The 13450-nt window shown below is 51.3% G+C and overlaps 1 protein-coding gene across 14 annotated transcripts in view; it reads right to left on the reverse strand.

The window, feature by feature from the left end:
- NFASC (neurofascin) overlaps window positions 1-8228 on the reverse strand; it is a 167709-nt gene extending 159481 nt beyond the window's left edge. For 13 of the 14 annotated variants that reach the window (XM_057508076.1, XM_057508074.1, XM_036909702.2 and 10 more), the window contains exon 1: window positions 8088-8228. In XM_057508076.1, coding sequence (XP_057364059.1) covers window positions 8088-8194 — 107 coding nt within the window. In that variant the 5' untranslated portion in view covers window positions 8195-8228. The remainder of the gene's footprint in view (window positions 1-8087) is intronic. The other variant, XM_057508078.1, reaches the window with a different exon arrangement.
- Window positions 8229-13450: the final 5222 nt, after the last annotated feature.

Here is a 13450-nt window from a genome sequence, read left to right on the forward strand (position 1 = left end):
GGTCAGCACCCTGGACAGCAACAAGCTCCCTCCAGTGCCCCTAAGAAGTTCCAGCATTCCGTTTCCCCCAAACACTCCAGAAGGAACTATCCCCAATACCTCGAGGTGCCTGTGACGGTATTTCCCATTCACTTCTCCTACCACCACAACCTTGTCTTCAGAGCAAAGAGCAAGTTCAGCTAAGGCGCTTCAAATGCTCCTCACCGGCTCAAACTAAAGGCCCAACTGCTCAGTCAGTCAAGATTCTCTGCAGTTTGGCCCCAAGCCAGTCCCTCCGGCTACACCACCCTGGCCAGTTCAGTGCCTGGACAGCTTCCTTCCTCTACGCCTTTGTTTATGCTCCCTTACCCCACCAGAAATGCCCATTTCCTTCCCTCTACCTATTCAAATCCTACCTATTCCTAGAGACCCAAATCAGCCCCTGCTTCTCTTCAAAAACCTTCCCATTGATTCCCTCTCTTCTCTGACATCTCAAAGCACTGTTGGTTTAGATCAAGCTTTAGGGAACTTCATGGCGAATCCTCTTGGACGACGACTAGGTTCATATGTGGTTTCTAAAGTTTCTGGTGGTCTAGTATATGAAAGAACTTCCCTCTGCCAGCAACTAGCCCTGCAGCCACATCACATCACTCTGAGTATCAGCTTCTTCATCAGTCAAGTGAGGATCTTGGACTAAACCATCTCTAACATCCCATGAGTTGACGATTCTCCCAAAACCAGCTGCCACCTAGAAGTGTGCCCCTCACAGAGGTGAGCCTCAAAAGCACACTGCAGACGCAATTAATAGTATGTGAAAATAAACCAGCGCACAGCCCAGGCCTGGGTCAGCCAGAGAACCCCAGTTTGCTCCCAATTCCTAGTGTGTGACATTGATCAGAAAGAGATCTAGCTTCTGTCCTCACCCACCTCAGCACAGGAAAATTGCCTGTGGCCTCAGAGACATTTTCCATCAATGAGAACATGTCACCGCCAACCGGTGGAAAATATGACACAATGGGCATTGTAAGTGTCTCTCATATAAACACACATGCATAGGTCAACCAACACCTCACAGCAGTGTACTGACTTCACTGCTGATTATACATAAGCCCAGACTCTGGGAAATAACAGTAGGCATAGTCTTTGCTAGTGCCCCCAAAATAAAACTCTGGCTCATCTCTCAGGTTAAGAATTTCCAAGAGGTGGGGAGAACTGACTAAAAATTTCAGCTCAATATTATACTTCCTGTCAAAATGTGAGTTATAATACCTCCTGCTCAAAATCCTATTGTCAAAGCATTCAGCTATCTACACACAAGATAACACGACTTCCCCTCTTGCACATGGAGAAACTAAGGTCGAGAAATGTTAATACTTTTTGTATTGCAAATAAAGTTCGAACTAGAATCCGAATCCAGTCAGCAGCACACACACATGCACATATACACACACAGAGAATTCTTAATACTATAAAGAGTTATGAAACAAGTTATGAAATAATATAACCAAGTTATGAAACTTACTGGCCCCAGAACTGGAAGATTCTGTTGAAAACTTGCAAAAAATGCTACTGCCAAAGCAAACCGGCCCGCATCAGTGAAGAAGGGAGGACTCCTCATTGCTGGGAAAAGTCCCTGGGACCACTCTGCCAGCCATTCACTCTCATCCCAGGAAGTCACAGGACCTGAGAACAAAACTCAGCATCCGGTCAATCCACCCCAGTTGGCCTAAACCGGACCCGGGAGGGTGAGCTCAGCACGCAGGCCAGAACCATCCTGTCCTAAGCCTTTCACCAAGGTGGCCATCCAAAGAGCTCAGAGAAGGAAAGCAGGGAGACCCCGGGGTCAACCAGGTTTGGAAAGACTCAAGCATTCGGGGTCATGTATAATTACACCTCAATATTCTGCGGCAGACACACACCCAGCAGCCCCGCGGTGCCATTACTCATCATGACTCAAAGGTCCTCTGTACACTCCTGCCTTTGCTTCTACTCTTCCTCTGGCTGCTCTGATCATTAAGTCTTCAAGTCTTGGTATCTCAAGACCCACCTCTAGGACTTCTTGCAAGAGGCTTTGCCAGATCACCCAGGCCCAATGTAATCTCCCATTAACCTGGAATTTGCTATTTGGAATTCTTACTGTCTGGAATTAGCAAATATTTCTTATATTTGAAAAGAGCTGTCTTGTTTCCTTAGGGCAGAGACAGGGTCCATGAGCCTCATGTTCCAGGAGGTGGTGGGGTACCCCTCACCCATACAGCGGGTGCTCGATAAATGTTTGGTGATGATGATGACAATGTTAAGACCTTCTCTGGAGGTTCACCTGCCACCCAAGGGCAGAACTAAGGGGTGCCTGCCTGGCAGACAAGAGCTCACACAGCTTTCCTCCAACTCTAGGCACCAGGGCATCCTCAGTCGTGAACTGAGTCAGAAATCCTCTCTTCCTACCCCTGAGTCGCTGATCCCAGGCTGTTTATCTCGTTAGCTCTGTTTATTGTGATCCTGGTAAGAGGTTCTGAAGCCCTCCAAGCCCCTCTCTAATTAAATTCATTAGAACAGATTGGGGCTTTCTTTCTGCATCTCAGAAAAATTAACAACATGATTAGCATCAGAATGGCTGGGAGGGGGGCTACCAGGGAGGCCTTTCTGGAGGGGCTGGCCCAGCCCAGGAGGGGAAGAGGAGGGGCAGGTGAAGGAGGCAGATGCCCAGGCAGCTGCTGCCTGGAAGCGGCAGGCCCGCAGGAGTGACCAGGGGATGATAGTGCCTGAGGGGTGACCCCACCAAAGCCCAGGCGCTCCAATTTCTCCAAGGCATGGCATTTGGGGGAGCAAGGACAGGAGAGGAAATTCATCAATGACACAAATTCTAGAGATGCGGGCTTCTGGGACAAGACACCGAGCAATCTTCAAGTTTTACAGAGAAGCATTCCATCTAAGCTCTGCTAATGATGTGGCCAGAAGTAAGACATCCAGCCCCTCATGCTTTTCATGATGATGTCCTTTTCCTGTAAGATTTTACTCCAAGAACCTGGTGAGAGCAGGCAGGATGAGGCAGGTTACCTCTTTCCCGGAGAACATGAACCCACTTTTTGTTTATGGACCTGGTGGGTTCTCTCATATAGGATCCTCTCCCCTTCCCTACCAAAATTCTAAAAATTCTTCAAGGCTCAGCTCCATTCCCACCTCTTCTGTGAACAGCAGCCAGCATTGGATGAGTATTTAATTACCAGCCAGGTACACCGCGGGGTCCTTCACTACCTTCTTACATGTAATGCTGGTAACAGCTCTGCAAGGATCATATTAATATCCCCATTTTAAAGGTGGGGAAACTGTACCTCCTCAGCTAGGAAGTGGAAGAACCAAGGTTTGCAGCAACTGTCTGACCTCAGAGGCTGAGCCGTTTCCACTATGTAGGCCACCTCCCAGACTCCAGCCCTCACACTCCCTCCCCTGAAACTGTACCATGCAGGGTCTGAGGACTTCACCTTATACTGTCTTGTATAATTCCCAAGAGACTTTCATGTTTCCATCTTATTTCCCCTATTTTAAAGCAGGAACTCTGTTTCTGTAGCCTTTAAAAGGGCACAGTCAGTACTCCAAAGTGCCCACTCACTGGGCCCTTCTACCAGATTCTCCTAGAGAGCGTTGTGCATGTGGGCGAAACATCCCAGTTCTTTACTTTTCCACTGGGGTGGCGGGACCTCAGGCCAGGGCATAGGAAAGAAACATGGGCTCTGACATCAAGCAAATACAGGTTTAAAATGTAGCTATTCAACTCCGTGTTCTGCAGTCTTAAATAATAATGTCTCTGGGTGTTTCCTTTTATGGAAAACCAGGATTCGAAGAATCCTTTTTGTAGGGTTAAGCCTTATACAGATTAAATGAGATGATGCCTATGATGCATCCAGTTGTGTACCTAGTGTACAGTAAGCAATCTATAATGATGACTATTTTTATGCCACTTTCATTTTCCCAGCTTGCCTCAAGACCTAAGGAAAGGAGGGTGGCTCAAGAGTCCTGTCTGGCTAGCCCAATGCACACTGACGGTCAGCAAAGCTGTCAAAGTGCCTACTCAGCACCCAGCACAGCCATCAGCTCCCACAGCCCTCCCCTGCATTTCCAAGGACAAGGCCATCAAAGGCCTCTAACATCTGCCCCAGAGTGAGAACTGGGCCCTAGCCCGGCATTCTGAGTAAGTGCTCCAAAGTCTGACTTCAAGCTGCTCTAGCCAAAGCAGGGGACTTTGCAAACAGTGTGATGCAATCACTGCAGGTCCCCTGCCCACCGTGACCCCTCAGCCATGCTCCTACAGTGCCAGGGACTCATCTAACCTCTGTTCCAGCATTCCTTGTACTGAATTTCAACTTGTTTTGTTTCTGTCTCTCCAACTTGACTTACATGCCCATCCCTAGCACAGTTCCTGGGATATATTCAAAGACTTAGGACACACTAATGAAATGACGTGAATTATGTGTGTGGGGAAGTGGGAGGCTCCTCAGACAGATGAGGCTGGCTGTCTCTATCCCTAGGCACTTTCCCAGTTCACCTATGGATGTCTGTGGTGACCTGTGCTCGAGCGTAACTTCTAAAGGCTTCCCTGCTCACCATCAACTCCCCTCCCCACCTGGACTTCTCTGATGGCTCCCACCTGACTCTGACCTCCCCAGAACTCCAAGGCCTTGTACACAAATCAGAACTTGCAATAGTCTTGCTCACCTTGTTTCTGAGCATGTACCTGAGCAAGCACTAGCTCCTTCCCCATCAAACAGGGGCTTCCCGAGGGCAGAGGCTGGGCCTCTTTGCTCTGACTCACAAGCATTCTTAGCAGATCCAGGCCATACTTGGCCCCTAAAATACAACTGCTTAGGAGACGGGAATGGGAGAGTTATGCAGGCCTGATCTTGTCCCAGAGCCCCCTGTGGGTGGCCCCCACCAGACTGAAGCAGCACCCAGAAAGTCCAGCTGCACAAAGAACATCCCCTTCTTTCCCCCTCAGCCAGGGACCTGGTAATACACCTTGCATGTCACCTCCTTCTCTACCTGTTTTCCACACGGTCAACTAAAGGGCTGGCCCTGACCTACTGCTCCAGGTAAGTCACCCAGCCCTCCTCATAGCTGGGAGGAGAGGGGCTGATGCCCTTAGGATGCAAGATGCTGCCGTTCAACATCCTCGTCCAGCAGGTCTCACACAAGCTCATCTAAGCTATTTGTCTGGTTACTTATCTCCTGCTTCCACCACACCAGGGGTTCTGAGATCAGACCCTGTCTCCGTCTTCATCTCTATGATCCCAGCACCTAACGGAGTAGCACATTGTAGGGTTTAACTGGTACCTGTTAAATGATTATGTAACCAGCCTGAAGTTCCTCGCTTCTTTCTCCCGTCCTTCCCCAGGCCAAAAAAAATGAGGCCTGAACTCCTCTGCCTCTCCCCTTCTGGTCTCCTAAGAATTCATCTTTCTAACAACTTAACTGATGATTCTGATACCCCAGCTCTTAGATGGGTGTGGATGAGCCTGCGGAAGAGAACAAGTTGCCACAACAGTGACGGGAGCCTTGGAACTCGGTCCCTCAGTCACTGCAGAAACAGGATCCTCCTCTGCGCCTCCCCTTCAGGTACCCTAGGCCAGCACCCACCCCCAGACATCAGCCACTTCCTCGCTGTGCCCCTGCTGGGAAGAGCCCTGAAGGAAAGCACCCTGCAGCTCACAGGGAGCTAGCTTCATCTCGCTCCAGCTCTCCAGGCAGCTGGCTCCTCTCTCTGTGTGCCTCAGTTTACCTCCATGCAGCCTTTGTGATGTCAAACAAGGGACGTGGGGTGAGAGTCACTGCACAAAACTAGGAAATATATACATTGTTATCAGAGCCTCCCACTTAACCTGAGCCCCAATCAAGCATTTCAACGTCAGAACCTTAATCCAATCAGCTCGCTCCTACAGCTCCAGGTGATGCCTCCTCCCGGATCCAGGAAATGCCAGGGGAAGCTTCCAGCCCCACCCCCACTCAGGAAGGGAGGAGAACAGAAAGGGGACAAAGCGGAGGATAGCCAGTCTCCCACCTGCACACCCGCCTTGCCAGGCACTGCCCGAGTCCTGTTTGGAGGTGCCACACATGAGCTGACACCCAACCACTCAGATTTTGAAAGTGAGGGATCCTTGCAGGGAAGGGACAGGACCTGTCAGCAGCTTTTCCTTAGCCTCCAATTTAGGCCTCGGGGTTTTATCTGAGGTCCCCTAGTCAGGGACTGCGCTGCCATTCCCTCCTTCACAGGGCAAACACAATTTGCAGGGCTAAGTGTGAATGAGTCCCTTCCCTCATTTGGGTTATCCCTATTCTGTTTCTCTCTCACACACACACACAAAACCTTAAGCTGAATCCAAAGACGAGGGGGAGAAAGACAAAAGGTAGAATGTATTAGATGCGCAGCTGAACCCAACACCAATCTCCTTCCATTCTTCCTGCAGTGCAATTCCCCCAGTCCAAACATCCCCAAACCAGAGCGGAGACGAGGTCTCTGTCTTCCTTCTTCCCCCTGCCTCGCTCTCCCACAGCTGGGATGGCCCCTATCCCCAGAGGCTTCTTCTCTCCACACACATTCTTCCTGGGCTTCTCTCCTTATGTCTCAAGTTCAGTGGGTTCTGAACCTGCTGGTCTCTGGCCCCATTCAGACAATTCAACTCCTGCCCAACCATGTCTCCAGCTGCATTCTGCCCTTGCTGGAGATTTGACTGGGGCCCAGCAGGGCTCACCCCAGTTCCAAGGGTAGATAAGATATACCAGGCCTCATCCCTGGTGGGAGACAGACAGGCAGAAAAGGGGCCCTGTCATCCTCCTCAAGAACGAGGGAGGAGGCATCGCTGGCACACACACACACACACACACACACACACACACACACACACACACACTCCACTGCCAAATACCAAGGAAGGAAGGGCTCAGGAGCAGAACCTGGACAGGGGCTGCCATGGGGACGAGAGTGTAGGTGATTCAGCACTCTGCCCTCCCTCCGCCCAGCTTGTGGGCCACACTCACAGCAGCTCCCCAGGCCAGAGTGCTGACTTGGAGGCCAAGGAAGAATCCTTTCTGAAATCCCAAATTCTCCAGCCCTCCAGTGGCGCTCTTCATCCAGGCCTTTGCATCCCACAGCTCAGAACAAGACCAGAAAGAGGCCACTCAGCCATTTCCTTGGACCCTGCCTCTTCCCATCCTAGTTCCCCTACGCTTAGCATCCCCTCCCCCAGTCCCTCTAGGAAACAATCCTGAGCAGCTAGGGGAGGAGGGTGGCTAAGGAGGCCTACTAACCCCAGCAGCCTCCGTCCTTAGCCATGAATAGGCTCAGACATGCAGAAGGGGTTAAAGTGGATCCTGTAGCAGCAAGGACATGGGGCCTCAGAGCCCTGGCCTCCCCAAGCAGGGAAGGGGGGCCCCGGGGCAGGTAAGGGGGGCTCAGTACAAACGTGCGGCTCCAAACAGCGTCAGGAAGGGCAGGTGAGGGGGAGCGGGCCAGTTAACAGCCAAAAGGGAGAAGATGGGGTTCCTGAGAGGGACTGTGGTGCGGGTGGAACCAAGAGGCAGCTGGGAAGGGGCTGGGACAGGGTGTGCGGAGGGGCCGTGGGGAGGCCAGAAACTGAGGGTGCTGATGGAGAGGCAGGCATAGGGGTGCTGGCTGTGTAAAGCGGGGAGAGCACAGGGGAGGCTAGGATGGGAGCTGATGTGCGCGGCAGGAAAAACAGAAGGGATGGGGTCATACAAAGTGCGGTGTGGGGGTAAACAGCTCTGCATAAGGGCAGGGCTGTGGGTGAGACAGGCATCGAGGAAAGGGCGCAGACAGGGCGGACGCAGATGCGGAGGGATGTGGCCCGTGGCCTGAAAAGCTGGGCAGGGGGCTGGGAACTGGATGGGGGTGGGGTGCAGGCATGTGCAGAACGGGATGGATTCGGGGCAGGTGACGGCGTGGAGGGGACAAGGAACGGGACGTGGACGGAGGGGGATGGGAACGGGTCGGAGGACGGAGCCGGACAGTGGACGCCAACAGGGCGTGTCGCTAGGGGGGTTTCCATGAACCCTGTGCTACCCCCACCCCCATCTGTCCAGTGTCCGCGCCCGCCTACCTCCAAGGGCTCCGGCCGCGGCCCCGGGCGCAGTCCGTGCGGTCCGCCGCCGGCGCCGCCGCTTCCCCCGCGTCCCCTGCAGCGCCTCTGGCCGCCAGCCGCCGCATTAGGGCAGAGACCAGCCCGTGCGCGCCCCCGGGCGGCCGGCGCGCCCCCGACGCCCTGCGTGCGCGCCCCCGCGTCTCCCTCCGCGCGCCGAGCGGGGACCAGGGCGCAGGAGGCTGGGGTGCGCCCGCTCGGCGTTCGGGGAGCAGCCCGCGAGCCCGGCCGGGAAACAGGCCCCTCCTTCCTTTCCGCGCCGACCCAGCCGCCTGTTCGCAGACGAGTTAAACTTGGTAATTAGCGCCCATCTCCGCTCGCTGAGCGCCTTCTGCGCGCCGAGCACACGAAGGATGCAGGCTGAAGCCCCAGCGGCATGGCGCGTGTGTCCCGTACAGGCCCCTCCACCCTCAGGCTGCAACTTCTTGGGGTCAGACAGCCTGTGTTCCCGGGGAGACTTGCTGAGGGAAGACGCTCCAAGTTTTTTGAGTGAATAATCGTTGGATCCCGAATTGGGGATGTGAGAAAGGCCGCGGCTCCCTATGGGCGCTCAGGCCCTGGCCCGGACTTGACGCAGGGGGGAAGGAGCCCAGAGCCCGAGGCCGGAGAGCCAAGCGTTAGTACCGGCTCTGCGCCTCTCCCTCTGACGAGGGGCAAGATACTTATCTGTGGGCCTCAGTTTCCTCAATGGAACAATGAAAAGGTGACTGCATGATCCAGACATGGAGAATGCATTAGGCCCCGGCTAATGTGCACAAGCAGAAACCTGAACTCAGTTATCACCTTAAACAGTGGAAAGATCTGGATTGAGAAATCAGAATGTCAGGCTTGGAAGCTTCTAGTTCCGTCCCCCATCCCAAACCGCAGTTCCCTGGCAGCCCCCCTCTGAGGTCCCAATCAAGCCATGTAAAGCCTTCTCTGTACTCACGCAGCTGCCCTATCACTACCTTCACTGGGCTTGTACCCACCTGCCGCCTCTGTCTCCCCTCCGGCCTGTGAGCTCTGGGAGAGCAGGAATGCATACCGTTCCCAATGCTCTTCCCAGCCCTAGCACATAGTAGGTGCTCAATAAATACTTGCTGAAGGAATGAATGCCTATTAATGATACATGGAACCAGCCAGGTAACTGACAATGTACCGTTCTTCAGTTAGGCACCTTGATGCCCACAGTTACAGCTGTTGGGCAAGACTGTGCCACAGGAAAGGGAGGGAGATGGATATGGCACGGCCTGAAGCGTAGCTGCCCAAAGGTGTCAGGGATCCTGGAGAAAGTCCAGTTTGACGTCACTCAAAATCTTGTCTTAGTATTATTCTGGCAGCCTTTTTCCCCACAATCCTGTGAATGAAATAGCATGATGTGAATGAAATAGTACGCCCTTCTGGAGCAAGGCCTGACCACAAAGCCCTGAGATGACCCCACAGCAGCCATCCTGGAGCTTCTGGGGGTGTCTGGTCCACCTCATTGGAGAGAGGCAGGAGCAACTGCAGAGTACTGGAGAAGTCTCTGAAGGGGGGAATCTGGAAACCGGGGAGTCCTATCCAGATGGCACTACTGACTCTGGCTGGTCCCAGGCACTGGAGGGACACTCGGAAAACTTAAAGGAAATCACCAGGAACCCTTAGGGCTGGACCCCGGCCAGAATCCCTCTTTCCCATCTTACTGGAAGTACCCGGCTGTGGTTGGCTCTCTGGGATAAAGAAAGCCATTTGTCCTTTCTTAAACACCTGTTTTATGTCAGCTGCTGGGTGTCTTGTATATGTCATCCCCTTGCTTTGCACAGTGCTAGGAGGTAGACATCTTACAGGCAGTGTTTCATAATGGTGGGGCGTCAGGTCTAGAGGCAGTCGGCTGGGGTTCAAATTGCACCCCCACCACATCATATCCAGTTGAACTTGGACAATTTCTGTTCCTTTTATTTCTTTTAAAAAGCACCATTAAAGCTAGACAAGTGCATAGCAGAATTGGAGCCAAATCATTCTATAAATTTCTTATAAATACATTTCCCTCATGCTTTCACTTCTCCCAAAGTGATGACTTTCAATTTTTTGAGCTGTTTCTTTGGTATTTACCTCCATATCTCCAAATAACATGCCACATTGCTACTTCCTCCTGGTTTGGGCATCGTCTCTGGATTTCACCCTGTGAAAGACACTTTTTCACCTCTACTGGCCCTTCTCACATGCCCATCCAGTCCACCCCAGCCTCCCAATTTACTCATGTTTTGATATTGGTTACATCAGAATTGGTATTTATTATGACTACTTACATCCTTTTCACAACTGACCTTTTTATTTCCTGCAAAATTTTTTGTTTCTTTCTGGACTTAATAATTGTCATTGTCCACTTGTTTTAAGTAAATTATAATTCAACTCTAAATTCTGTCAATTGTCTACATCCCTACATTCAGACCTATCAGGTATTCTTTCAATTTTATCATCTCAAAGATTCCCTTCTGGAGCCTTCTCACTTGTTCCATTTCTATTGGTTTCTTTTTGCCTAGTACACTGCTACTGACCTCTCCAATTCTCAGTTTCTTCATCTGTAAAATGGGGATAATTTTAGTACCTCATAGCATTGTTGTGAAATGAGTAATTCATATAGGTGTTTGTCATGTAAGAAGCACTCGGTAAATATTACCAATTATTATTCTAGATGAGAAAACCAAAGCTCAAGTAACCCACCCAAGCAATAGCTCAAAGCCCAGATGTGTCTGGTGGCCCCCTAAAATTACTTTGCTCCTTAAAGGTGAGCCCTAAAAATCTTAGATTTACAATATTAGAATCTTCCAGTATGGTCAAGTTGAAGGAACACAGATTTGCCAAGAAAGTCCTGCCTGACCACCATCAGGGTGAACTTGGGCAGATCACTTAACCTCTCTAAGACTTATTTTTCTCATCTGCAAAATGGGCATAAAGTGAACTTTGGTGAGATAAGGCACTTTGTAAACCAAAATGCTCTGCACAAACATTAGTAGCCTGGCATTCTCTTCCTTTATCTCATCTTTTTTTTTTTTAACAGCTAAGAAACCGAGGCCTATGAGAAGATCACAGTGATTTGGTGGTTGGAGCTGAGCTGGAACTCAAGTCTCATGGCCTTAGTGCAAAGAAATTAAGTGTGGACTGGAGGGCAGTACAGAGCCCACAGATGCCCTGAAGGTGGAGAAGCGGGTGTCCGCTTAGCCTCCGTGTCCCGGAGCTGCTGGCCTGTCCTGAGCAGGGGAGGGGCACCACCTGCTGGTGACGGACCCCAGGGACAGGGACGGGCCTCGGCTTGGTACGGGCTGTTCTAGTGTGTCAGGAACAGTCTTACTTAGTGCCAAGGACAGAAAGTGGTTGATTTTTTCTTCCAGACATTTATCTGGCCTTCCTGCTTCCTTTTCTCCCCTGAGTCTGTAATCCCTAGTTTGGGCTGAAACCCCAGCAGGTGTGCCCTCTGCTGACCCTGGCCCTGAGCCCCCACTCACTGGGTCCCCCTCACGGTGAATGGCGTGTCACAGTTGACTTTCTCATTCCCTAGCATCTCACTGCTCCCAACCAGGTGGCACAAACCCTGCCTTATCTTGGGCCCAGGGCAAGAGAAAACCTGTTCAGAGTCTCAAGTGCTTGCAGGAGGCCCCTGAGCACGCACAGGGATCACGAAAGCCGAGGACAGGGCTGGTGTCTGTTGTACCCTTCAAGCCACTCTCCTCCACATGGTCCCTAGAAGATCTGGAAAATAGACAGTTCCATGCACTTTTTGGTGGAGGTTTAACTTGCTACAGGTTTTTGGGAGAGCAAGTTGGCAGTGCCATCAAGACTTCAAATGCACCCCTTGCCCCCTCAACGCCACCTCGTAGGATCCAGCCTGCAGAAACACTAACTAGCACAAGTCACAAACAAACAGGTCTGTGCACAAGGGTGTTCTGTGTAGCCCATCCAGAGGGCAATGATCAAATATGTTGTGATAATCTATGCGATTGGAAACTGTAGAGCCGCTTTAAAAAAAAAAAGATCACACACATATACACACACATATCTTTTAACAAGAAGAGCAGCTTAATAATAACGTGTAGGGCATATATTTTCCTGGGGAAAAATTAAAGCAAGTCAGTATAAGGGGTGGGAAGACAGAGAGAGAGGGAATGATGCCGCGGGCCCATTTAGGAGATGAGATCCCAGCACCTGGCAGAAATCAGGAGGGACCTAGTTTTTGTAGAAGCCTTTCAACTACCAGGCCTTTCCTGTCTATTATATCACTTAGTGCTCACAAAAAGCCAATGAGATGGGGTCATTGACTCCAGTTTGCTGATGGGGAGATAGAATCCTAGTGAGGTGAGTAAAATTGCAACATCACGCAGATGCTGTGTGATGAAGGATGAACTTGCCCAACCAGAAGTCTAGCCTTTGCCCTTGGGATGTCCTTGCCTTTGGGGAATGTCTTTGCCTATCTGGGTTGCTCAGGCCATGCTAGATAGTCTATGCTAACAATGTGATTTATGGCAGGGGCTCTGGGCATGTATCAGCTCAGCCTCCATATGGACCAGAAACTAAGGTCAGCCACATGGCTGGTCGGCCATGTCTATATGCCTGAGCCTCAGCAAAGACCTGGACGCTGAGGTCTGGGTGAGCTTCTAGTTTTGTCACCTCACTACTGGAGTTAAGTGCTGTCTGCATGTCCCCACTGGGAGAAGATAACTGGCAGTTCTGAGTGTGGAATCATCCGGGACTCTGCACCATGTGCTTCTTCCCTTGGCTGACTTTAATCTGTATCCTTTTACTGTATAAACCATAATTGTGAGTATACTAGCTTTTCGTGAGTTCTGTGAGTCCTTATCACAGCAAATCATTGACATCGTGAGTGGTCTTGAGGACACCCAAGTTTGCAATCAATGTCAGAGGTAAGGGTGGTCTTGGGGACTGCTCCCTAACTTTGAAGGTAAGTGGTGGAATTGGGAATTGTACAAAAATGATCTCCGTGACGCCAGAGTGTGCCCCTTTCCCCTTCACACTCCCTTGCATGGACCCATGGTGTGACAGGCGCTGGGGGGTAGAAATTCTGGCATCATGAGAAAGCACGAGAGCAGAGTGGAGGCCACACGAGGCCATGGTGGGTGGATGGGGACGTAGAAGAGTAAGCTGAGAGGCATGCTCAGAGGGACTAGAGAAGGACAATATTTTAGAAAGCAGGGGCTTATGTCCTTCCCAGCGCAGGAAGGTAGGTGCAGAGAAGGCCGGTAGGAGAAGCCGCTAGGGAGCCTACATTTCCCACAGGTCCCCCGAGAGCTAGAAGTCTTGATCTCCTCTTTTGCCTCCCCCTTAACTTCTTCTCCCCACTCCCCAGGCCA

Source organism: Manis pentadactyla, chromosome 9, assembly GCF_030020395.1.
Source record: "Manis pentadactyla isolate mManPen7 chromosome 9, mManPen7.hap1, whole genome shotgun sequence".
In the NCBI taxonomy this organism is placed as follows: Eukaryota; Metazoa; Chordata; class Mammalia; order Pholidota; family Manidae; genus Manis; species Manis pentadactyla.